At 28.8% G+C, this 27,882-nt stretch overlaps 1 protein-coding gene across 1 annotated transcript in view; it reads right to left on the reverse strand.

Annotated features, from left to right (window-relative positions):
- The window catches only part of spg (dedicator of cytokinesis spg), a 288,431-nt gene that overhangs the window by 36,120 nt on the left and 224,429 nt on the right, over positions 1-27,882 (reverse strand). The window contains exons 21-29 of the mRNA XM_075380362.1: positions 25,871-26,060; positions 25,448-25,587; positions 22,672-22,776; positions 20,434-20,712; positions 18,927-19,086; positions 18,685-18,833; positions 13,835-13,920; positions 2,501-2,663; positions 280-528 (exon numbers count right to left, since the gene is read on the reverse strand). Coding sequence (XP_075236477.1) covers positions 280-528; positions 2,501-2,663; positions 13,835-13,920; positions 18,685-18,833; positions 18,927-19,086; positions 20,434-20,712; positions 22,672-22,776; positions 25,448-25,587; positions 25,871-26,060 — 1,521 coding nt within the window. The remainder of the gene's footprint in view (positions 1-279; positions 529-2,500; positions 2,664-13,834; positions 13,921-18,684; positions 18,834-18,926; positions 19,087-20,433; positions 20,713-22,671; positions 22,777-25,447; positions 25,588-25,870; positions 26,061-27,882) is intronic.

The following is a 27,882-nucleotide window of genomic DNA, read 5'->3' on the forward strand; positions in this document are numbered from 1 at the left end:
AGCTATCCAAGAAGAAAATTTGGAAAATAATGTATTTCTTCAGAAATGATTGTCAAACCATTTAGTTTCATAAAAAGATGTATTATTTTTTGATTACAAATAAAGATATTTAAATAATAGTATAAAAATAATAAATCCAATTAAACACAAGTTTATTCCTTCAAGTGATATTTTATTCGCTTGCGACTTACTAAAAAATAAATAAAAACAACAGACTGAAATAAAATAAAAAATGCTGAAGAAATATAATTACTGAAATCATAACAAAAATAAACATACTTTTCCTTTATCAAAATATTCAATAATCTGACGACAAAGAACTTCTTTCCTCTGCCATTCTGGTTGGCCAGAAGGACATTGTGGATCGGCAGTCAATGGTTGGGTTGAGGCCCAACTTAATGAATCAGCATATAACTTTAACGTAAATCCAGCTTCAGTATAATTGTCAGCTGATATATGTAATGCATGTAATTTATATATATAACGTAAATACATTTCTTTCCTGTTGATTTCATTTTTATAAAAATTCTGAAACAAAATAATTATTATTTATTATAAAAATATTACCATTATTTTATATTTTTAAGAATAATTCATTATTTACCACTAGTAACTTTTATAATGATTACATGTTGTTACTTTATATACAATTGTACCTATTAATTAAAGTTAATAGTAACCGATTTGTTTTAGCCGATAACAGTTTTAACGGTGTATATGCTTTAATTCTGAAGAAATATAAATTGTGAAATATTTAAAAATTTAAATCAAAATAACAGAACTTTTTTATGTTATCTTCTGTAGCAATTGAATCAACCACTATCATGATATTTTGGAAAGTCATGAGTAATCATTGAGTTATTACAGACATATTTTATAGGTTCTCTGTTTTCCATGAAAGTGTAACACTTGAGGGAGGCCTTGCCATTTAATCATTAAGTAAACTCATTAAACTTCAAATCTACAACAAGCTTGAAATTTGGAGATCAAAATCTGTTTATCTCTGTGACATTCCGTAAGTTACATACATACCCCATATGATGCTAAAGAACAGAGATCTGCAAATGACAACCAAAAGCTAATCTTGGCAAGGAGATTTATTTTCACAATGTTTCCCAATAAAATATAAACAAAAAGATTTTTTTTAATGTAATGATGGTAACTGTAGAAAACAATGAATAGATTTATTTTTTTTATCAACGGCTAAAATAATTAATTAGCTAATCTGATCTTAGTATCACAATCAGTTAGATGACAAACAATATAATAAAATGTTACACTATATTAAAACTGACCGATTGATTCATACAATAATCTGGGGATATAATAATCTGCTGATCTTCGTGGCAGAGTGGTAGCATCTAGATCTTTTATCCAGAGGTGCAGGATTCAAACCCCAGTCAGGCATGCTATTTTTCATATGCTACAAATTCCCATTTGAGCTAAATGACCATAACAGCCAATGCTCATAAAAAATGGAAGGTGTGATTTAACTAATAAATAAAAGCAAATCTTGTATTTTTCTAACCAAGGTAGTTCTCATTCAATACAATTCAACTGAATCAACAAATAACAACAGAAATCAGGTCAGAAATGCTTCTGTGCACAACCTGTTTTTTAGGTTTGTAACCATGGATCTGTATTTTCAATTCTATGATCTAATCAAAGATGTACGCCCTGCAGATCAACTCTGAAACTATGGCATATTTTTAAACCGATTTAATTGTGAAAAGATGCAAAATTAGCTTTGAATTCTACTGTAATAGAATAAGGAGTTTGATAAAAAGAAGGGGCAAATGTATGATTTTAAAAGACATTATGGTGAGAAATAACCTGGTTTAATCTCTTCGTAAATAATAAACACGATGTCAATGGTTATGTCTAATTGAACAGCCTTTGTTTTTTAGTTTTTTACCACATTACTGACTAATGTAAGGAAAGAGACAGAACCAGACCAGAAATATAACAAGTACATTGTTGTTGGAACCATAGGAACCGGCAAAGAAACTGGCAGATTTTGCACAAAAACATGGAAAAACAAATCATGGATTCTTCATCAGGACAATGCCCCAACCCATACTCCACTGTCTGTCAAGATGTTTTTGACCAAGCATGTGATCCCTCTGTTGGAACATCCACCCTATTCACCAGACCTAGCCCTGTGTGATGTTTTCTATTCCCCAAGGTGAAATCAGTACTGAAAGGAACGACATTTGAGACAACTGAAGTTGTGAAACATAAAGCGACTGAAACCGTGAATATGCTTTCTGAAAATGATTTCCAACACTGTTTTGACTAATGGTAAACGGAAAGTTTGCATGGAGCAGTGTAGGGATCATGGAGTGGAATATATTGAAGGGAATTATGTTGAAATTATGAAAAATAAAAAATAAAGGTTTTTATAGCAATAATGGGGTTTTTTAGCCACACCTCATATTTATAAAAATACAACAACAACAACAATAATAATAAGAAGAAGAAGAATTAAAGCAATAATTACCAACAAATTAACAGTACATGACATTCGTTTATCTCTATTTTCGTCACCTTGGATAACACTACGATAATCTAATAAACGTTCTAATAATCTTGTTACAGAACTTATAAATGCAGAACCATTTTCTTTCCACGCTGGATCTTCACTTTGTACTCGATCAAGCAACCTAAACAGAACAAAATAATTATTGGCAACAAAATAATTTTTTCTACAAATAAAAAAATTCAAGTTATATCTTAATATATAGAATTTTAAGTCCGGGGAAGATACTAAACTTAATCTGTTTACAACCCGATGTTTCTAGAAAACTTATAATACCTCAGGGGAAAATCAACCTGGAAATTGGAGATTCTGAAACAAGTATAAAATATCAATGATGAACCAGTTCTTATAGGTTATATAATAAATTAAGCAACATTGTGTGCAATTTTCCTGCATTCTTTTAGTACTTGTTAATTAGATAATGAGTACTCCAATTAATGATACTTAAACAACTAAATAAATAAAGTGACAAATGAAGAGGTATTGCGGCAAATAGATGAAGAAAGAAGCATTTGGAAAATATAGTTAAAAGAAGAGACAGACTTATAGGCCACGTACTAAGGCATCCTGGAATAGTCGCTTTAATATTGGAAGGACAGGTAGAAGGAAAAAATTGTCTAGGCAGGCCACGTTTGGATTATGTAAAACAAATTGTTAGGGATGTAGGATCTAGAGGGTATACTGAAATGAAACGACTAGCACTAGATAGGGAATCTTGGAGAGCTGCATCAAACCAGTCAAATGACTGAAGACAAAAAAAAAACAACTAAAAAGAGATCAGATCTTAACGGGTTCATAGTTAGGATTAACTTTCTGGCTACTACCTGGGAATCTTGTTTTATTTTCAGAGTAAAAAAAATTCAAACATTATTTTAACTACGAGATTTCTGATTTGCTGATAACACTGACAAAAAATTTTTTTTAATGTTTCTCTAAGTGTGATACCATTTCTTGAATTGCTTTTTTGCATACATTACAGATCTGTAAATACAATTTCTATCACCCTTAGTTTTAAATAAATTACACTTCAAAAAAAATTAAGGGAAAATATAGTTAAAATCTATAAAATTTATAATTTTGCATGCCATACATTTGTTAGAATGATTTCGCTGATGCTGTGCCTTTATAAACAGCCTCAGGCACATCCCAAGTTAATGTCCAACAGTAATCAGCTAGCATGTTAGTATTCCTTTTCCCTTTATAACTGCTTTTCATCACCAAAATATCTTGGTGGAAACATTCACCATGTTCGTCACTTGCGTCTCTGACACTGCCCAGGAAAAAAACCAGATGCAAGTGGAGGAAGTGTATTTTTAAAGACATATTACATCCCATAGCTCTGCATTTTTAAGAAGTTGATAACAATATCATGGTAATTGTCAGATTTTTGTTTATTGAGAAAGTTTTTGCAAACACCTTTAAATGAAGCCCAAAGTGCACTTTCTACATTATTTAACATCGAGTTAAATACATCATCTTTGACTGACTCTCTTATTTGAGGACCAACAAATATTCCTTCTTTGATTTTTCCTTCACTTACATTCATAAATTTCTGCTTGATGTACAAAAATCCAGGACTATCCTTCTTCATTGCTTTTACAAAATTTTTATTAGTCCTACTTTGATATGGAAAGGGGGTAAAAATTTTTTTTTGGGTTCAACTAAGGGCTCATGAATCTTTTTCCCATTTGGAGCTACGTTGTCTCGTTTCTTCCTCTCTTTGGTAACATAATGTTTATCCCTAGCTCAGCTGTCCCATTCGCAAAGAAAACATATGTACTTAGTATAGCCTAACTGCAAGCCTAACAAAATGGCTATAACTTTCAAATCACGATGTATGTTCCAGCTATATTTTTTATAATTTATTTTTTGAAGAACGTCTTTCATCACATCGTATGTCTCTTTCAAATTAATACCATAAGCGATCAGTGTCGAAGGATATTTGTTACTGTTGTGTAGCAGAACGAGTTTTAAACTATGGACGAATCTATGAAAAGGCACCTCCTCAGGTTTATGAATTTGTCGTAAGTGCAACATAAGCTCATCAATATTTGTGCTTTATTGCACAAATATTGATGAGCTTATGTTATTTTATCAATAAAGAATAATTAAATTATTTTATCAATAAAGAACTGAGAAACTTCTTTTTGTCGGCTTCGAAAGAGAGAAATTTTTATATATTTTTTTAAAAATAAATTCTAACCTTGCAGTCTTGATCCTAACAGTTCAGCTTAATTTTTTGATAAATTTAAATCCCTAACCAAGTCATTTAATTCACCTTGTGATATAACATGTGGCTTACTGGAAGATAATTCAAAATCAAAGTCATTGTTGTTTTCTTCAGTACTGCCTGATTCTTCATCGCTGCTTTTGAAACATACATTCAGAGGTGGCTCAGGAACTGGAATAATGTCAGTGTGAGGTACAGGCCTGATTGCAAATTACGATGAAGGATATTTTACAGTATATTTAGATTTTTTTTTAAATTAAACAAAAGTAACAATCGGTTTCATGATCCTTTGGTTCATGCCAAACCGTAGGTACACCAAATGGCAAAGCCTCCCTTATCCCTTTCAGCTATCCTCTTAAATAACAAAACAATTAGTGCATACTATATCAGGAGCCCACGTCTTATCCTGATCACCAATTTTACATTGAAAGTACAAATGATATGCTTTTTTAATTACATGTATAATATTTTTTCTATTTAATTTTACGGTAAACTCACCACATACATAACAGAAGGCATCCACATTAATACAATTTCAAGGCATTATGACACTGCACTGTTAACAAACTTAAGACAACAATTAGACTGAACAAAATTAATTCATTCCTAAATCCAGTGCTTAATACAAACAATACAGCTGTGTTTTGAGCTACATGGTTTGACCTGCACAGACATGATTAATCTTGTCCATGAAGGCTTACTCTTCACTGTTAGATATGTGACTGATATGATTTAATTCCTTGTCTAGTATTGTTTATTTATAGCTTACAAATTGTTAACGATAAAAAATGAGCTTACAAATTACAATATAGGAGCTTAAAATGCTAACTATACATTGAAAAATGAAAAAAATCCTTTAATTAAAATTAAAAAATTTTTCAAAAATGGTGGGTGATAAAAATATTCTGAGTTCATATTCGTTTTCAGCATTAAAAAAAACAGATTAAAATAATGTATCGCATGTAAGGAAACAAAAATTATGTTTATCAGTGTAACTAAATCAAATTTTTATAAAATAAACAAGCTAATTAACTTATTTTATTTTTCTTAAATTTATCAGTTATCTCCCTTACTAGATACCAGAGATGCTTCAGATCTTCAGTTCCTTAGTATGGAGAACCTAGTAGGGTCGTAATTACATCCACAGAACTGATAATGAAGAAGATAGGAACAAAAATAATGAAAAGGGATGGGTGTTGAAAAAGATGATCTGTTAATCAAGATAGGTTGAGGGAATTTGAAGGACTCAGTATTTTACTTAATTTTCATGTAGTAGAGCCTACCAATTTTTTTATCTCATATTAGTTGAACCTGTGAATTCCTTGCTACATTTCAATATCCGTAACTTGCTCAAAAGTTTATTTTTAAATCATAAATATTTTTAAAGAACAAATATTTATAATTATTATTTTATTTATTATTTTTTTGATATCACCACATAAGCATGAAGCTTATGCATGGAACATGGAAATGGAATTTATAGGGTATGAAAATACCATGCCTGACAGTATTCAAAGCGGGGACCTCCGGATGAAAGGCTGAGATGCTATCACTCCACCAAGGAGATTAGCTGCAAGTAATTATAAAAGATTTTGTCATTTTTAATTTTTTGTAATTACAAAAAAAAATTATAGTTTTTGTAATTGCCAGATAAAGACTTAGTTTTTAGGTTTTTTCAATCTTATAATTTAGAAAGAAGAATAATACAGTTTTGAGCACCGATTCAGAACTATTTTGACTGTCTCCCATCAAAGATTAAGTATTAGAATTAATGCAGTAAATAGAAATGAAGTAAAGAGAATTATGCAGTATTAAAGTATACTCATTCTCAATAGCCGACTTGATTTTATTAGCATATAGCTAATATAAACTATAACTGGCATTATAAATAATAATTTTAAAATATACATAAATGTTACACTTTTTGTATTTTCTCTCTGCAATTTTTCTGTTACAAATATAAGATAAAAACTTTACAGACAGAAGGAATAAAATCATTTTGAAAATTTACAAAAAAAAACCTAACCAGTTATTTTCCATAATTCATTGTAAACTTCCACCAGACCAAAAATCTGGAAATTACCATACAGATACAAATATATGAAGGCGTTTATATGTAAATTGACCTCTGGTTGAGTATTAAAAATTAAATGCATACTTATGTTTTATTTCTTGATATAATCCCTATTTCTTGTCATATTGTGACACCAAAAAAGTCTATTCCCACTCCAAAGAATAGCAATGCTAAAGTATGAGTTCATCATTGCTTTGGAAGTGTTTAGTAACCAGCCAATTCTTCAATTTTGTGAATAGATGAAAAAATCAGATGATGCCAAATCTAGTTGTAAGAAGGATGGTCAAAAATCTGCCATTTAAACTTGTACAGTACACTCTTAAAGCTAGTGGTAAAGTGAAGCTGTGTAATATCATGCAAAAAAAGATTCTGTTGGTTAGTATCCCTTGTCATTTATTCTCTATCGCTCTCCTAAGCTATATGAATGTTTCACAATAAATGTCTGCAGTTATTGTCCAACTCACCTTCATAAATTGTACCAAAACAATTTGTTTATGGTGTCAAAATACAGGAGGGTAGCCACAGGAGTTTGTTCAAATTTGTTTGTTTGAATTTTTTGAGCTTATTCGACAAGTGTATACACTTTTGAACTGTTTTTTGTCTCAATATTGGTGAATCAAATCCATGTTTTGCCACAAGTCACAATATTGACAGGAAATTCATTTCCTTTATTCTGGTATTGTTGAAGAAAAGTAAATCCATTCCCATTTTTTTATTATGGACATCTGTAATTTAGTAAACATCTTGCACAGTATTTACAAAAACTCAATCTGTCTACAACAATTCCATAAAGAGTAGACCTTATATTCTGAGGAAAATCTTTACTTATTTCAATAACGACAACACAGCCATATCACCAATGGCATATTCAATTTTTTCAGTAAGTTAATTTCTCACAAAGGAGTTTCACCCTTCTCCTTCTTCATTACGCACAGTATTTTGCCATTCCCTGAATTTCTTGCACCATTCTCTCACCATTTTATTGGTGAACCATTACTTATTACACTATTGCTGTAAACTAAGCACGGCTGACAGTGGACCTCGGCTGCAGATGTTCCTTCTGCTTGTAAAAAACAACTAACACTACAAATATTGCAACTGGAGGGATCAAAACACTCATTTTCATATTTCACCACGTGCTATTCCAGTGCGTGATGGTACTTAAGCTTAAATGATGTCTACTGTAAACATGCTATTTTGCTATGGAAACCGGTTTTTCTGTAACGCTTGATTGGAGGTTAATTTATAAGTAGCCTATGTAAAAGATATTATACTAAAATGGTTAAAAATACAATATTTTATGTATCGAAACAATAAAATCTAAATGAATCGAAAAATATAAAAAATTAAATAAAAGACATGCTAAAGAAAATGTTAACAAACAACGGCAAAAATAATTGTCATGTAAAGATATTTTTACAATCATATTAAAGACACAAACTTTTTATTAAAAAAGAATTACTAAAATATTCACAACATTTATTTAAACAAAAAAACTAATTCGACTACAGACAAAATTAAAAATTAAAATTAGATTTTTAGTAACTACAACAAAAAATGTGTATAAAAACAAATAATACAGGTACAACTTACACACTATTCAGTTTCTCAATTCTAAATACTACAAAAATCATAATTAATTTTGTAAAATGTATGAATGAAAGACTAAAACTGTATTAAACATACAAGTGAAAGAAAGATGAGGCAGAAGATAATGAGAATTTAGGTAAGATCATATATATGTGTATGATGAACACAGAACAATGTGCAATGTTTAGATCTTGATAACAAACAAAAAAAGATTACTACATCTTTCTACAAAAAAATTACAAGAAAAATATACAAACTAAAAATATTGGTAAAACGTAATGGAAAAGTAACTTTTCTTACTTTTACTCAACAGACGGTATAATTATTACTGCTATAGAAAGGGAACTGCTATGTTAGCAGTTTTTTTTAATAAACATCTACCGAGCAAAAATGGATAGGAATAAACATATTTAATTTTGCAAATTATTACTAAGCTATCCTTTTTATACAGTTTCAATAAAATTTTATCCAAATATTGTTAATTTTTAAGTGCACATGAAACCATAAAATCTTGGTTAGATCAAAATGTTTTGAACCAATACCCTTTCTTAATTAAAATATTCTGAATTTTTAGGATGTAAAAACTAAAAAAAAGCTAATATAAAAATTCAAAGTACTTTTATGAAACTGAACCATCTGGCACTGCTGCACGTATAGTCCTACTACAATATAATATTTATATGCTTTCTTTGAAATCAAATTTACTAGTAGTTCTGTAATCGTGCTTATTTTGAACTCTAAATTTAACATATTGGACGCTTTAAAATTTCATTAAAGAACTAAGCGAAATTAATGTAAAAAATGGAATGTGGAACCGATTGTGACATATTTAGCCGCAGCTATAAGTAATCTATACTAAGGATGTATAATCTATAAGGACAAGACAGCAGTGATTAAGATGGGGGAGAATAAGGAGTTGTGGATATGCATTTTTTTTTTTTTTTCCAAATACAAAGGACCAGCTTGCTCATGAAGAAATAACTAGACACAATTTTTTAAGGGTTAAAAAACTTGTGAAGAAATAACCATGTGACAATGGCATCTGGTTATTTCTATGATTATGCAACATTTTTTATAAAAAGCTGACGCAGTTTTTAATTGAAAAGTTTCCAATTTTTCAGGAGAGTTTTGTTACCCTTAAAGATTCTTTTCCCTTCAAATATGGAAGCGGTTTAGTGAGCATTTTAAGGTGTTAATTGTATGAAAATAAATGTAACTTCCCTGAATACAATGATTTTTTATCACATTAAAAGATAAATCTTCAGCAGAGTTAAATTGCACAATAATTGTGCTCAATTTATTGGTATTTGTGTGTGTGTATAGCAATCTCCATTTAATTTATTAGAAATTACTTTGCAATAGACATTATTTAAAAGAACCTAAAATCAGAGATAAGTCTAGCTACAAAAAAAATCAACACAGCCAATCTAGTACTGAAACTACAAAAAATAAAAGTGCAATAATAAAAACAAAGTGATATCACTGAAAAAAGAATTACTTACACAGCACTGAGGTGTTCCCTATGATTCCAAAGAAAGCAAAAATAAACATATAATTGTAATGAATTGAAAAAAATGTATATATATATATATATATATATATATATATATATATATATATATATATATATATATATATATATGTTAAAAATTTTCAGCTGACAATAAGAAAAAAAATGATACTGCGTGATTCAACAAGGACTTCACAACTTTAAAAGCATATAAAAATTGATTTAGATAACACAGATTCGGTTGATGTCTCATTTCATGAAGTTTTGAGTCATGTAGTTCATTAGTACTGAATTCAGCCACCGGTGTTGTTAAAAATCGATACATTTTACTGGTGTAAAACATGCTCGCTGTGTTTTGGTTTCATAATTTGCAGTCAGTAACTGCAGTTCAATATAATTTTCATAGAGAGTATGGTATGAAGCCTGCTAGAAGACATACAATTTACTGTTGGCACCAAACCTTCATCGAGACAGGTTATTCTGTTGAACATACTAATCACACAGGATGCTCACACATTCCTGAAGCTGTTGTGTAACAACTCAGAGAAAGCATTGCACATAGTTTGAAGAAATCAACTTGACATGCATCACATGAGACTGGCATTCCACAAATGACTGACAGTTTGGAGTATAATATGTAAATGATCGTATTTGAAGCCACTCAAACTAACCGTGGTTCAACACATTACAGATGTCGATAAAGTTGCTCAGGTTCAGTTTTATGTGGGAATGATGGATAGAATTACAGACGATACATTTTTAGACGATGTAATTTTTAGTGATGAGTCAACGTTTCACATCAGTGGCAAGGTGATCACCCAAAACTGGCAAATGTAGCGAAAACCCTCATGAAACTTTGCAACATATTCATGAGAGCCCTATGGTCAATGTTTTTGTGCCCTAAGCAAATAAAGACTGTACTGCCCATTCTTCTTCCAGGAAGCAACCGTAAATTGCATCAATTATCTGGACTTGCTTAAAAATGTTTCAATTACATGATGATGACTAAGATGAACCCTATCAGCAAGTTGAAGCATCCCCTCACTACCGCCTAGAAGGCCAAGATTTTCTTGATGCTCAATTCCCAAGTCGGTGGATCGGTCATGAACGTCCAGTTGCACGTCTACCTTGCTCCCCAGATTTGAACCCCGCTAGATTTTTCTTGTGATGTTTCATTGAAGAATAGGTTTACGTACCACCTTTTCCTGCTGATATTGTTGAACTAAGGCTTCAAATTAACACCGCAGCTGCAGAAGTTCCAACTTGCTGGCTACAGTTTGGAATAAAATCGATTTCAGGTGGGATGTATGTCACATTACAAATGGAAGCCATTTCGAACCAAAGTGAATGTCAAGTGACAAACTTAATGTGTTTTTCTATGAATTGAGACCTCAACTGAATCTGTAAGTTATCTCAATAAATATTTTGTATGCTTTTAAAATCATGAAGTCCTTTTCAAATCACTCTGTATATTAGTAACAATAATAGATTTTTCATAAATTAAATAAATAACATTTACCTGGAAAAACTGAAAAAATTTAAAAAATAAAAGAATAAAAAATTTAAGTAGTATCTAAAATAACACAATATTTTGAATATAATTTTTCACGCTCAGTATATAGTAATGGATGACTATCTTTTTACAATTAAAATATTAAGCTGCTGAAAATCCAAGCTTCAACTTCAAATTATCCCTCCATCAAGTGTCTATGTGAAATTTTACAACAGCAGTGAATTTAATGTTATTTGAATCAATAACACTAAATTTTCTTCGGAATTTCTCACTCGTTATTATAGAACCTAAATAAATTGACCCTATAATTTAAGATATAGAACCTTCTACTACAGCTCATCACCAGGTAGATGGTTTGTTTTTTATAATTTAAGGTTTTATAGATTAAGTAAATGGATGATAATGATTATGAATGAAGGAAGTACATTAAACAACATAATGAAATATTATGGAATTTTTGTGGGTCCCCAAAAAAGAACTTAATTAGAGATGGTTAGTTCAAAGAACTGTTAACACAAATTTAAAAATCAATTTGAAGACCATTTAAAAGTGTTATGCAAAACCTTTTACTGTAACACTGTTGACAAATTATTGTCACACAAACATGTGGCGTATATGTCCCTAAAATTTCATTTCTTAGATTCACCACCTGGATTTCTTTCTGAACAATCTCAGCGCCATTAGTATAATCATAGGGAATCCTTCTACCGACAAAACTCATTCGTGTAAAACAATACCAGTGACAGTGGAGTGCAAGAATACTTGCATATTATTTTTGAACACTGAAGAGGGATATCCCAGATGCTAAAAACAAAATGAAAACAACTACCACATTTTAGACAAATTGAACAGCATGCATGTAAATTCTTACATTTCTTTCAAGTTTACCTACATCATAAAAAAATGATGGTCGATAGAGAAAATCTATTTACACACATGAATTCAGCATGAAAAATTCTATTAAGATCTCATATTTTGTTACATTTCCCCCAAAAAGAGTTTAATTTTGATCTTCAATAAAAAAGATCTTTGAAATATCAAGTCTCATTAATTTAAAAATGAGTTCATAATATTCTACTGTGCATAAGGAATTGCTGTGAAATTATAACACATCGGGCAGCAAAAATAGATAGGAACCATTTCACAGGTAAGCGATAAGCTGACCATAAAATCCTTTTCTGACTACCATTAACAGATCATGCATGAACATTAACAAACTTGTTTTTCAGCCAATCACAACTAATTATTATAGTTTTGGCAGTCAATCCAAAATCACATGAGATATTCAATTAATGTTTGGAAAGTAATCATTATAAATAAGGTAAACAAGAAATTTATACAATAAATTTCCTGAAAGTTTATATGAAAATAGGTTAACAGCACTAACTGATTGGTTGAACAGCATGATACAAGTAATTTAATGGAGCAAATCTGTAATTTTTATGACCGTTTGATTCATGTCATTCCTTCATAATAGTGACACCTCTCTTTTACATTTTCAGATGTAAAATATATATATATATATATTTAATGTAATTACAGCAAAAGTAGTATAACTAATTATTTAAATCTCTCATTCTACAATCTATAGTTACCAAAAATTTATCATTTGAAATTCAGATAAATTATCAAGATTTTTCCAATTTTTTAATTTATACTACTACACAGTAAGAAAAGTTCTTAAGCATACAGCTGAAACCAGCAACTAAAAATAACAAAGCAAACATATAATTTTTCATTTATCAAAGCTCTCAGTTCACAATAATCTACATTAAACATACAATTTATTTTAATAAAAAAAAATTCATCACCTTTTTAACAACAAGTTTAATGTTGACTGTGTCTAAACAGCTTAACAATGAATAACTAAAGTCATTTTTTTACTTAATGATGGAAACCACCTCTGAAATCTGTCATAATATGAAAGGAAAAAAGTTCAACGATGGATTCAAAAAAAAAAGTACAAAAGAATCTAAATATCAGAATTTGATGGAACAACTTGAATTCAAATGAAAAAATTCTGGTGATATACATATTCTTAAAAATTCATTATAGTAAGAGTACAAAATATATTGCAAACAAAATTTTTAATGAAATACCTAGTCTTTTTATTGAAAGAAAATTACAAATAATAAAATACATTTCTACCGTGTTACTACCGTTATTATTATTAAACATTGAAAAATGTAACTGTTTACAATTCGCTGAAGAATTCTTTTATTTAAGTTTGAATAAACCATTCTATAAAATTAAAATAATATTTAATTTTGACTGCTATTATTTTATAAAGACTGGTTGCAATCCCATACATTTTTATTATTAATTATCAGTATTTTTATGAATATTTTTTAATACAAAACCAAACAATAAATACTCACATCGTGTTAAACAACTGCCTATACTCGTCATCTCCTTTATTTTCACTTATTAAAATATCAAGCTTATCGATCAACTCAGATTCAACCTGAAACAACATACAATTAGAATATTAATAACAATAAATAAATATTTGTAGAAAAATTGAAACTGCAATAGATGTTTATTTATATTTTTGCTGAGTTTAGAGCTAATAACTTACTTTATAACAAAAGTAAAAAAATCAAGGGTAGCCTTAGATTATTGCCAATATTTTTTTCTCTTAATCTAGTTAATTCGGTTTCATTGTTCACTGAGATTTTCAAAAAAAAATTATAATGAATTGAACAAATTTTACTTTTACTTTAGCCCTTACGATACTAACATCCTGAAAATCGGATATTATTTTTCTTTACTTTAAGTGCTGGTGTCCTGAAAATTGGATATCGGCACACTATGCATAGTGATAGCGTCCAATTTTCAGGACGTTTAAAAAAATCAATTCTAAGAGAGAGAAATCATAAGTTTTACATATCTTTGGTAATTACATATTTCAGTAGAAAATGGTCTTTCCAGCGATATACATGAATGTATCGAAATATCAATACAGTATGAAAAAGACAGATTTTATATTTACGCACATGTGTGTTCGTTGTCACTGTTATTTCAAAGTTAGTTGTTTGTGTACTATTGTCTGTCCAAGTTTCTTTTAAAGTTTTTGGTATTTTCCATATAAACAGTAAAAATGAAATGATCTGGAGCGTCGTTTGCATCAGATAAAAGTGATTTTATGTGGAATAGTGACACTCATCAAGTTCTGATTCTGATATACACTAAATGTTATCCGGTTCATTACTGCTAAATTAAAAGTTATTTATAATTTTTACTTTAAGTTATTAAATGATGATAGCCCTACTCTTTAACTGTTAAGTATCATTTCTTATAACAAGACATTAAGAAACATTATGCCAAAAAACTCTTAATGCCTTGCTTCTGAAAAATGGGTGTGAATTTTTAAATTATTGAGCTATAAACTTTAAAATAGTGTGTGTGTGTATATATATGTGTATGTGCATGTGTGTGTATGTGTATGCGCACATGCAAAAAATGTAGTGTCTTTCAAGCAGTGTAACTCATCTTTGGCTTAGTATTTTTTTAACACCTCATAAAATGTATCAAACTGGTTAAAACCAACAAAACATTTGTAAGCAAGATTAAATTTTATTATTTTTTTATCTAATTATTTATAGGATCTTATTTTTAGAAGCTTCAAATTAAAAAATAATTAGCAACAATTTTTTTTAAAAAATCATGAATTTTGGTTAAAAAATAATTTAGTTATGATTTTTTTCGAAAACATAGCAAATTAGCAAAAACTATGCTAGCACTCTAGGCATAAACTAAACAAAGATTACCCAGTGCTAAAGGAAAAAAAAAATTGAATACTTAGCATTAAAGAGGTTAAATATTTGATTTTTTTTTTTAGGCACAGGTTAAAAATCAATAATCTACTACTCCTAGTGCTAATTTTAAAACGTAAAAATGTTCAGAATAGAAAACACATTATTTTTTACTTTTTAACATGTTTTTTTTTGTTTTTTTTTAATTAGATTACTTTTTTATGTTTGCTTAATTTTATTTTTTTATTTTTTATTTTCCTTTATATTTCTATAAAATAATGTAGCCCTGTAAAAAGCAGAGTATGAAAAAAAAACACTTGTAAGAAATGTGCTTTGATAAAAATAAAGAAAACCTTGTAAAGAAGCTTTCTACTCAAAGTCTACGAGGTTCTATGCAAAGCAGGAATATATGTTAATCTTTACATTAAATTTACAAGTGCATTCACATAAAATAAAAACAGATCTTCAAATAGATTTTTAAATCTACTTTATTTTTATTTTTTTAACATAGATTTTTCAACAACTTTAACTAGAGTAACCCTTAGACCAAATAAACTGAAAAAAATCAATGATATTGATAAATATGACACTCATCTTAAGGATTGAAAAAGACAGACATACAGCTGGGTTGGAGTTTTTTAAAGTCAATCAAAAACTAAAAGTAAGTTCCCTTATTTATTTTTTTTTTTTTTAACATAAAACATCTATAACAATAAAAAATGCACACGAAAATCCTATAAATATGTCCCATTATCTGCTTAATAATTATTCTTTTCTCAAAATCCTCACTAAATTACATGTTTTGGACCAGCAGTTTTCTGTTAAGAAATAATTTTTTCCAAGTGACATTTATTTCAATCACAAAAAGTTATTTTAAAAAATTAAAACAACTGGTAAGTTCATGTAACAAGATAAAATAATCTGTGTACAGTGTATAAAATTGTATAACACTTTTTTACGAAAGAAATTTCTTACAGGCTTACTGATGAATAAAAGAATCATACAGGTGCTATGTTTCCAGTTTTAATTGTTACGCAAAAGACAGGGACAGACTCCTAATACATACAACAGGGAAAAGCTGAGTTTCATATGTTACACCACAGAGTAAAAATCAGACTACAGAATGGTTTCACCCTTGTTTATCACTCAAACCACAAAAATTTAAGCAGGCTGTCTATATTTGAAAGGTAATGATTACTGTCTTCTGGGATTAAGAAGGTCCACTCCTTGTTGCCTTTATACACTGTACAATCATAGTAAATACTGATATACATTGCAAAACATTAACAAAATTTTGGTGGGCCTTTAAAACTTCCAGGAGAAGTCTGCTGCCTAGCAGCAATTTGCTCTTCCATGATCCCCAATGCCTCTTACCTCTTAAAAAACAAAATAGTTACTCATAAAATTTAAATGTAAAATTTTAGTTCATCAATGGCACAGCCCTAAACCTGGCCCCTAGAGATCATTATCTATTAATCAAACTAAAAGATTTTAAGAAAAGTGTTTTGTGAATGATGAAAACTCAAAGAAAACAATGACTACTTAAGTTAATGAACTGCAGTAGATGAATATTATACAGAAGAACAAAAACTTGTCAGACAATATGGTTAGTGCTTAAATATATAAAAAGAGACTATAGAAAAAATAGCTTGTAGTTAATTCAGTTAACAAAAAATGTTTATCAAAAATCTATCTCAGTTAATATCATAAAATGGGTGCCACTTTCCAGATGACCTTGATAATTAATTTGACATATGGAAATGATAATATAAAAGCATAGAAAAATTTATCATTTTTTGAAATAACACATTAACCGTAAAAAATTGCTTTTTCTAGTCAGCGAGTTATTCATTTGCCAAAGATAGAGTTGAAAAAACCATACATTTAATACTGTAAAACATGCTGGTAAATTAGGCAACTCATTTCACATAATGCAATCATGGACACATTTCCCAAATATAGTAAAAGTCAGATTAACTACTCTATTCATGTATAAAGGTATGGATTAAAGGTACTGTATTCAGTTGGAAGATTAAGGCAGAAAATTCCATTTGTTTTAAAGTAATAGAATTAATACAAACATGTCGATAAAAAACGATACTCAGAAGTAAATCTATCCACAGTATAATACATGTTATAAAAGATATGTTCAAAAACTTGCCAGATTGCCTCATACAGTTTAAAATACCAATCGTAATAAAGACATTTTTTGTTTTTATGTTGGCAGGGCTTATGATGTCACAATGCACAATGTAGGTGCAACATGTGTTTCTGAGTTTCACAAACAATACTAAAGCTATTTGTTTCATATTGTGTACATCTCTGTGAAAATGTCAGTAATTGACAGTACCCATCAAAGTTTACATTTGGCTTAACAAATCACTGTCAGAGTTGCTTGTAGAAATGTATGGAAAGTAAGCAATTTCAGAAACAATGATTTACAATTTGTATAAGCAATTTAGTAATGGTAACGTTAGTGTTGAAAATAACAGTCTGTCAACCTCAAAAAATGAAGAAAATGTTAAAAAAGCTTGTTCAAAGTGATAGAAAAGATTGTCAAGAAACAGTGTCAATAGTCGGGATATCAATTGGAAGCTGCCACAGAATTCTGCATAATGATCTGAACACACACCGCATTTGCTGACATATTGTTCAAAAATATTGTCAAGAGATTAGAAAGAAACGCAAATAACACTGACAGGAGACTTCATCACTATAGGTGGTCAGATCAAAGTTTATTGAAAAAGGTAACAGGAAATGAGACATGGTATTTTTAATATGATTCATAGATAAAATGATTTTCATCAAGGTTAAAGTCAAAATTATCTCCCCAATCACAGAAATTTTGTTTGAGTAGAAGCAAAGGAAATGTTTTGTAGAGATTTTTTTTATTCACAGGTTTGAATTCACTATGAATTTAATCACAAAGAGCAGACAGTGAACAAGGAAAAATATGTCAATATCCTTTGTCATTTGTAGGATGCAGTAAGACGGAAGCATCCTGAAAACTTAGAAACAAAGGATTGGATTCTTTGTTTCAAAGAAATGCTTGTCAGAGTAGCTGGTATAACACAATGTAACAACTTTGGGGTTACATACTCTCCTGACTTGGGACCAGCTGATTTTTACACGTTTCCTCACTTTAAGCATCAAAAAAATTATACAAGAACACTGATAACATGATCGCCAAAATGATGAAACAGCTAAGAAGGATATCTCAAAACGGATTCCAAGGAATGTTCTCAACAACTGTAAAGTTATTAACAAAAGTGTCGTCTAGCTGCCAAAAGAAACTGCTTTGAAGGAAACGCACTTTATAACTTTTACATTAAGTGGTTTTTGAAAAAAGAAACAATTTTGTCACAACTTTTTGAACATACCTGGCATTATTATAACACATATATATTAACATTACGCTTCAATAAAATGAATAAAATTAAAAACAGATAATAGAAAAAGAAGGAAATAATTACCTGTTTAAAATTTCCAAATACACGTTGTTCACAATCCATCATATCAAAAAATATATGTAATGTAGCTTTACGTAACTCTGGCTCAGGAACTAATGTTACTTCCAAAAACGGACCAACCATGGACGGAATAAAATTTATTTTATGTTCACCTAAAATAAATAGTTAAAAAATTTAATGTATCGATTAAAAACAATTTTATTACGATTAAAGAAAACAAAATTAAAAACTGAAAAAATTCTTACCGAGTTTTGACCAAACAGAGAGTATCTGAAATCCCATTAGCACCCTCATATCACCATATTTAGCAATTACTTTCTCTCTCTTAACTTCACTAAATTTTTCAAGCTGAAGTGATGGCTGAGTAAGAAAAGCAACTGCAAGATTAAAATAATTGCTCCACACCTATGAATGAAAAAACATTTCATTATAAATTATAATAGATTATAATATTGGTCTAAGAATTGTTAAAATTATATTAAATAAAAATTCCCTTCTCTGCAATAATTAGGGATAACAGCAAAATGCAAGGGAGGGTTTAAAATGTAAAGGGAAAGATAATGATTTGAAAAGAGGATATGAAATTTTTATAATAAACACCATTCCATCTTGATCGATATATGAGTATAATTATTAACTGTACGAGTAGTTAGCAAGTGAAAAGAAAGCTTTAGTTCCTCATAAAAGTACAATTGCCTTCAAGTCGAGAAGTTTTAATGGCTTTTTAAATTCCAGATAAAAAATTGTTTAATTAAACGAGAAGTCAAACTAAAAACAAAACTGTCTAATTAAACATTTCATAGTCTATCAAAATCTCAAAGTGAATGTACGTAAATTTATATGCCAAAATCATAGAACGTATAAAAATTGATCAAAACAATTTACAATTTTTTGTTTGAACAAAAAAAATTGAAAATAGAATTTGTACATTTGTTGAAAGAGCTATATGGAAATGACAATGTAATGCACATTTAACATTTAGTTTTACACCTTGGTGCTCCATGCAAATCTACAAAGGAGGAAAACATTGAAAGATCAATCAGATTTGAAAAGATTGACATCTCACCAAGCAAATGACCCTAAAATTGGATAGATACCAAAGAATAAGTTTTTATTTCATCATCACTTTGTAATAATATAATTCAAAAGGAACTTTCACATGAAAAAAATAAAATATTTCTAATGAAAGTAGCAGTTTTTAAAAATATTTAAAAGAATGGTTTTTTTTATCAATAATTATTTTGAACTAATAGTGATTTAGAAAACCACACAGTCCAGCACATATACATAGCACAGCTCCAACACTAAATCTTAACTTATTTGGCAACAAAAATAACAAAATTATTCTAGAAATTAAATTTATTTTTTAAATATCGACTGTTATTTTATAATAATAATAATAATGCAAAATTTACTATTTTTGAGAACTAGCTCAATAACTTTTGAATGAGACAATGCACAGAGAAGCTAAATATACTGTTGAAGTTATCGTAATTTGCTACAATGTGATTTTTTGTTCATAAAACTAAGATACAATATACACCCTTACAGTTGGAAATTGCTATTACACTGAGACATCAAAAGCGTCTCATAACCCATATCTTCAAATAACAAGACCCAGAGTAAGGTTTCATAACAGTTAATATATTAAAAAAAATCTTTTTAAACACAAATTTTATATAATGCATTGAGGGAATGGAATTTTATTTATTTTTATACTCCAGAAGTTAAATAACATATTAATAAGCTTACCTGATTATCAAAATGACACCTTGATTCCAAGAAACAAAAGATAAGCGGTTGTGCTAGCTCTTTGAGTGCATTTAATAAAACACCATTTGTAGCCATTTTCATTACAAACCAATCTGGTGGAAAGACATCTTGCTGCTTAACAAGGTCGTGTAACACCAGAAATGCTCTTAATAAGAAATCTTTTAGTGGTTTTCTATCGTGTAATTCTTCCCATAGTCTATGATAATGACCTTCATCTAAAAGCTGTAATTGACCTATCAGGCAAGATACAAGACTGCCCTGTAAAAAAAAGACAATCAATTAAATCATTCATTATTTTGAGTGATCTACTTAGCATAAATCACCACCATTTAGGATTACTAAGGAAATGTGATAATTAAAAAGAAAAAAGAAAATAAATTGTAAAAAAAAATCACTAACAGTCGTAAATTTCTGCATAAACGAGACTGTTCAGTAATTACACGACTGCAAAAAATTATAATACTTTCAATGATAGTGAAACTAATGCTACTTTCCAACATTATCCCTGGTCATAATTAGGCACTTATCCCGCCTTTCTGTGAGGTATATTTAAAAAAAAGTGTTAAAATTTAAGAAAAAATATTTTATACTCAATGTTAATAATTCTGCGACATGATAACCATGCCATACACATCATGTGCAACCGTGGAGAAGTTGAAATTTGAACCTATTCCACACATTCACATTCGCCAGATTTGGCACCCTGAGATTTTCACTTCTTTCGAAAATTACAAAGGGATGTAAAGGATACTCATTTCACCATGGATTTTAAACTGAAAGATGCAGTGAGGTTGTGGATGAAGGAAAGACCGCCGCTATTCTTCATTGTTGGACTGATAAAACTGGTTCACTGTTGGGAGAAATGTGCAGCTTTAAATAACTATATGGAAAATAAATTCAAGTAAATAAAATGGACTTTTATAACATATTTGGTTCTCTGACTATCTCTTTCCATTTTTGAGTTTCAAGCGACTGTGTATTACATGTCAGAAACCTCTCATATACAGAGTATCCTACGAAGAAACGGATAAACTTTCAGGACATGTTCTACTGGTGAAAGCAATGAAAGTGTTCATATAAACACAGGTCTGGAAACGATTGTTTTCAAGTTACACCTAGTGAAATATTTCACCTGGATTTCAGCGCTTCTAATACTGGAAATATTTTACATCGGGCAGAATGCTGTATACATTGTGAAGGAGGAGATTACGAACAATTACTGTAACTGAGGTTGGTTATTTGTTACCATTTATCATTTCATGTATTTTATTTTCGTGTTTTGCTATATTAAGAATAATATTTATTAGGTACAGAAATAATAATACAATTTTCTGTCTATTTTTCACCTACCTTGCTTCAATAAAAAACCAGTTTTTAGAAGTTTTTACTTACTTTTTATTGGCTGTATTTACATTAATTTTCTCAAAATTAAATTCTAAACAAGTTTTATTACTAAATCTTACACGTTTATTAATCATTTAACAAAGCTACTGTACTACAAACTTAAAAAAAGACTTGTTTTTTGACATTGAATTTTATGTTTAGGGTTTAATATCTTAAAAACTACTGGAGTTACAGTTTTAGGACCTATCTTATCCTATTTCCCAGCTCAAATTACATAAAGAACCACCAACTCTTCCATTTTCATTTACCTCCCAGTTTAATGTTTACAATGGTATTTTTTTTTCTGTTATTCTATTAATATGTTCAAATCATCTAAGTTTTACTCACCCTACTCTGTTCAATATACTTTCTGCATTCACGAGCGTACTTATTCAAACATTCTCTCACATGATTCTTTGCCGTCCTTATCATGCTTCTAAGAAATCTCATTTACATATCTTGTAATATACTTTTTTCATACTATCTTTTTTTGATTCAAGCCTTATCAAAATCATATATCAAAGTTACCATAAAGAATAACTAATGTAAAGCTTCATAATAATATTCCCCACACTCTAATAAAAATTTCTTGCATGCAGTACTATTTACCTGTCCTTTAAAAATTTTTCCAACCTTTGCCAGCTCACAGCCAAAATAAATAAAAATTTTACCACCCCAAAACTTTGGAAATTTTAGATTTAAGTTTTCTTTAATTATTTCCCACTTATTATCAATTTCTTGCTTGTTCTATACTTTAGAATGGATTTTAATAACCAGTGTTAATAAAATGAAAACAATTAAATTTTATCAAAGATAAATACAATTCAAACTTACCAGTACTGGTGTTGGCCGATCAATTATAATTAAAACAGTTTGTATCAGCATATCCAGTGTATTTAGACAAATTATTTCTAAATCATGATGAAGACAATTATTTACCTATAAAAAATACAATTATTACTTACAATATAATGTACTAACATAATAAATTTGCTGCTTTTTTCATTTTTTTTTTTTTTTTTTTTTTGCGAAAAACATTTTCATGTTATCACCCAGATCAAACAAATAACAAAAAAGTCCCTTCTAAGATATTAAAATATTAATTAAATAAGGTTAAAACTAAGATAATAATAGGATTAAAACTAAAATCATAAAAGAAATGTAACCATTATGATAAAATACACAATGTGAATAACAAAATAAAATCAAAATTTATGGTTGCTTAACATTAAATATTATGAAGTATATTGATTTTTCTTAGAAGTAACAACTTCTAGGTTTAGTACGTTCTTATTTCCTACGATGTAACAAATGTCTCTCGGTAATTTGAAGTTGTGATGTAAGGCTGCATAACATAAGCAGTCCACAAGGATGTGGTGCACAGTCAAGCAACAGTCGCATCGTATGCACAGTGGTGCACTTTCTGCTGACATTAGGTACCCACGCATATCTCTGGTATATTCTAATTGTAATCAGCACAGGACCAGTTCCTCTCTTCAAATTTTTCTTCATGAAAGTCTCATGGAAACACCATATTTTTGATGTGTTGGGACTTTATTATCCACTGTAGCAGTCTAGTCACCTTGCCACCTTCTTTGAAGAACATGTTTAATGGAATTAATAAAATAGTAGTAAAAATGGTTGGCTATGTGCATCTTTAGCAGCGGAATCCTCATGTTTGTTACCCAGGATTCCACATGACTAGGGATCCAGTAGAAATTCACTTGTGTGTTGTGACAATTTAATTCAACAATTGTATTATGAATTTCAGTGACAGTAGGTTGTCTAAAATACAAATCTACCAATATATTAAGAATAACATGGAATATAAAGAACATGTACTATATTCACAAAAATATAAAAACAATCAGTATCAGAGCAGAAATACCTCGGCAATGATACATCATTGCCTGGTATTTTTGTTGCAGTTAATGGTCGCCATGGATCATTGCCATGGGGTTTTTAGCAGAATACTTCGACGACGATATATCGGCACCTAGTCTAAAGGTTTAATGAAAATTATTTTCTTCCAAAATAATTGTAAATTTCTTTATTTTCAAGTACTTGATCAACAAGGTATGATCCTGCAATTGGTTCACTGGCTTCAATCCCCCGATCAACTAAATGTATAAAGCAAAATCTTTCTTTAAAATTCACCAAGTAACGGTCCTGCCAATGTCTAGTAGCGTGAAACAGCTGGAATTAATCTTCTTGGATTTAGAGGAGCACTTACATGAACCATTACAATATTTTCAGCTGAATGAGATGACATAATCTGTTTCAATGAAACTTAAAGAATGAACTTATTTTACTAAACAAACAAATTACAAAATTAAAATCTTAGTAATGATTGCTACTACATAACTTTAAATATTTACCAGTTGTCTGAAACCTCTTGAAAAATAAATTGCTTTCTATATTACTCTTTCAAGATGCAGTTAACAAAAAAATAAACACAATAAGACAAAAAATTAAAGCCGTTTTTGGCCAAAACTTTTAGTTAACACACTTAAGATGGATTTTAATTTAAAAAATCTAGTGGGGTAGATTTTGTGATTTAAATCTCTGAATCAATTTTATTAAAAATGACTTCATGAAGGAAAAGAATTTGTAACCATTACAAATTTTGACTAAAATAGGCTCGTAGGGCTTAATTAAGTTGGTTACTTTATTTGTATTACATACTTTTTGTTTTATAAATTTTGTATTACATAATTATAAAATTAATTAATTTTGCAAATTTTGTATTTTGTATTGTATACAGAGAAGACTGATTGTGGATAATGACAGCATAATTTAATTCTTATTGCACAGTCTTGCTAAAAATAAAATTATATCATAGTATGACATCATGCTCGCAATGGAAACAAACTTTACCCACAGAAAGAATATACAAATATCAAATTTCAAGCAGATAAATAATAAGGGTTCCACAACTTTCAAGTAGCTTAATAAAGGGTCAAATATCCAGTAAGCAAAAGAATTTGTTTTATATGTACTTTTTATGAATTTATTATTTCTTTATATATATATATATATATATACACATAAATATTTTGTTTCATAATGAATAAATAATGTATAACTATTCATTGCTGTTAGTAACATTTTTTGATCTGTTGAGTTACTGTAACTGATTTTATGTTATATTAGGATATAAACTTATCAAGCAGCATAGTCTTGTTTAGCACAGTCTAGCACATTGTTTTGCAAATCCCAACATTGGTAAATTTATTTTTTTTTTTAAACAAATTCTTCATAAATTTTTATTTCTGTAAACAATTTTAATTTGGTATATAAAATAAAATAAATAAAACTTGAAACAATTTTCATTAAAAATATTTTTTTTGTAATTTTGACTGGATTTCTTCCTGGATTACAGTAGTTCACTTTATATTATACAAGTTGATTTCATTTAAACTTTATATAATATAAACTGATTTCATTTGCCTCTAATAAATGTCTCTTCTTTATTTATGATTTTTAAAAATTAGTTTTTACCTAAAATCTACTTATAATAAATAAATAAATATATATATACAAACTCAACTTTGTATTGCCAGTGTAAAAAAAAATCATTCAAGCAATAACAAATATCAAAATATCATACCTTTCCAGATAATCTTTGTTGTTTAAATATAAAGGAGAGCACTTCACTTAATATTTCTGTACATAACCTCAATTCATCTCTGTGAGCTAAATGCATTCGAAGATGTTTACAACATGTTTCTAATAGCAGACTACGTGATTCTAAAAAAAAAAGAAAGTAGAATACAAATTATTAGAATGCATGAAGCATATAACTGAGTGAGCAGAGTATGTAATAGACATTTTGACTAGCAGAGAACAATAGCATAATAGCATTTGGACTAACAGAGAATATAGATAAATGGATCATTACCCCAGTCAAAGGACAAATAATAGAAAATTATTAACATATTTTTATAAATGCATTATCAGAACAAAAAATACTATTTTATACACAAATTGATTTTTTTTTTTACTATTATGAGTATAAATGTTTATCATTTACCATCATCTTTAAACAATTTTCCTGAGACAAGATTGCATATCGCTGTTAATTTTGCTTGAGTAAGCTGAGGAGGTGGATCCCTCGTAGGCAAACTTTCTAACATGGCAGCGGCAAGTTTAGCTACTTCAACAAGTGGTAGCACTGAAGTCAATTGATCATATACAGCACTTATACTATGCAAAAGTGCAATCTGGAAAAATAAATACATAAATCTAACTTTTTTAAATAACTTAAACATAGGATTTACATTTCATCGATTATAAATAACAATAAGTAAATCGACAGAGTAATAAAATAAAATTCATCAACTGAGAAAAGTTTTTTCACCCTTAGATTACTCCCTTAAGGTGAATCTATGTTAAATAACTGTGAATTTTTAAAATCAAATGTCATGAATTTAAAAACAAACTGATATATAAGAAGCCCCTGTTATATGTAATACTTTTTATGTAATTGAACTACAATTAATGATATTTTTTAGAAATATTGTAACTAGAGTAATCTTTAAATTTCAATTTTTTCTGCTAATTTAAATAAAATATCCCTCTTATAGATTGCAAGTGAATTCATTAACTTCTGTTTATTTTTAAATCTATAAATATAATTTTTTGTCATTCTTCTTTTTTAATTGCTCTTATTTCATTTTCAAGTACAGTGGGAAAGAAAAAATGATAAAAGATTGTTCACAAAAGTTTTACAGAAAATTCTAAACTAGAAACCCAATTCAATTATCAAACGACCATCATCAGTAGACATTAAAAAACTATATATTAGAAAGTATACAAATTATGTAATAATGTTTTATAAATACTGGTTTTTTTTTAAGCTTGGTAAATTAATTTACTATAGAAGCTTCCAAAAAGAAGCTTGTACATGGAAATACAGTAAGGGAATTTTTACACGGAAATATAGAAATGGAATTTTATAGTGTATGAAAAATGCCACGTCTGACCAGGAGTTGAACCTGGAACCACCCCCCTGGCTGAAAGGCCAAGATGCTACCACTCCGCCATGGAGATCGGCTATTTATATTTATCAGTAGATATTTATTATTAATACTATTATTATAATTTCTTCTTTTTTCATTTATTTTCTTATATATTTTTTCCTCATTGTCTACTATTGATGGTTGTTTAACAATTGAAATGGCAATCCATTTAGGTTTAGATTTTAAGTAAAACCTTTTTTGTAAATCATTTTTGAAATGTAATTTTATTTTCCAGTTTATTTCAATAATAATTTTGCGTAGCTCTTTATTCATATCGATTAGTTTAAACATTCATGATATACATTATTTTTAAAATTTATATTATTTAATCACTGGATTAGTGCTGAAAACATATAAATCGTTAATAAAAAATACAAAATATTATCTTGTATTTTCAAGCACAGGTGAATTCATTCATTTGAATATTAAATAATGAAACAGTAGTAATTGAGACATATAAACAGAGTTACACAAATCAATGTTGCAACATAATTATACATTTTGAACTTTTCAAGATAAAATGACAAAACCTGCATAACTGCAATAAAACATATATATATATATATATATATATATATATATATATATATATATATAAAATTAAAAGTAAAAAATAAATTTTGTTAGTATGTATATACTTGTGTCAATAAAAATTAAACTTCTTATATCTAACATAGTAAAATAATGAGTGGTATTTTATATTAAATCATTTGGTTATTATATCAGATCTACCAGTTCAAAATTTTGAACTGGTAGATAGATAAATCTATCATATTCCAGGTAGATAGATAAATAGAGAAGAATGGTAGATCTTTTCGAGAACAGATATAACACATAACTGTTCTCAATTATTCTATTTGATACAGTGGTAGATACAATGTAAGTATATATATATATATATATATATATATATATATATAATTGAAGTGTGTTTTTAAATTAGATACAGTTTTGAAGTAAGTCTGCTGCAGCATGGCTGTTGCCACTTCCCATTTGTACACTGAGTAACCAACTACATCTACTG

The sequence above is a fragment of the Lycorma delicatula genome, chromosome 12 (assembly GCF_047948215.1).
Source record: "Lycorma delicatula isolate Av1 chromosome 12, ASM4794821v1, whole genome shotgun sequence".
NCBI lineage: Eukaryota > Metazoa > Arthropoda > Insecta > Hemiptera > Fulgoridae > Lycorma > Lycorma delicatula.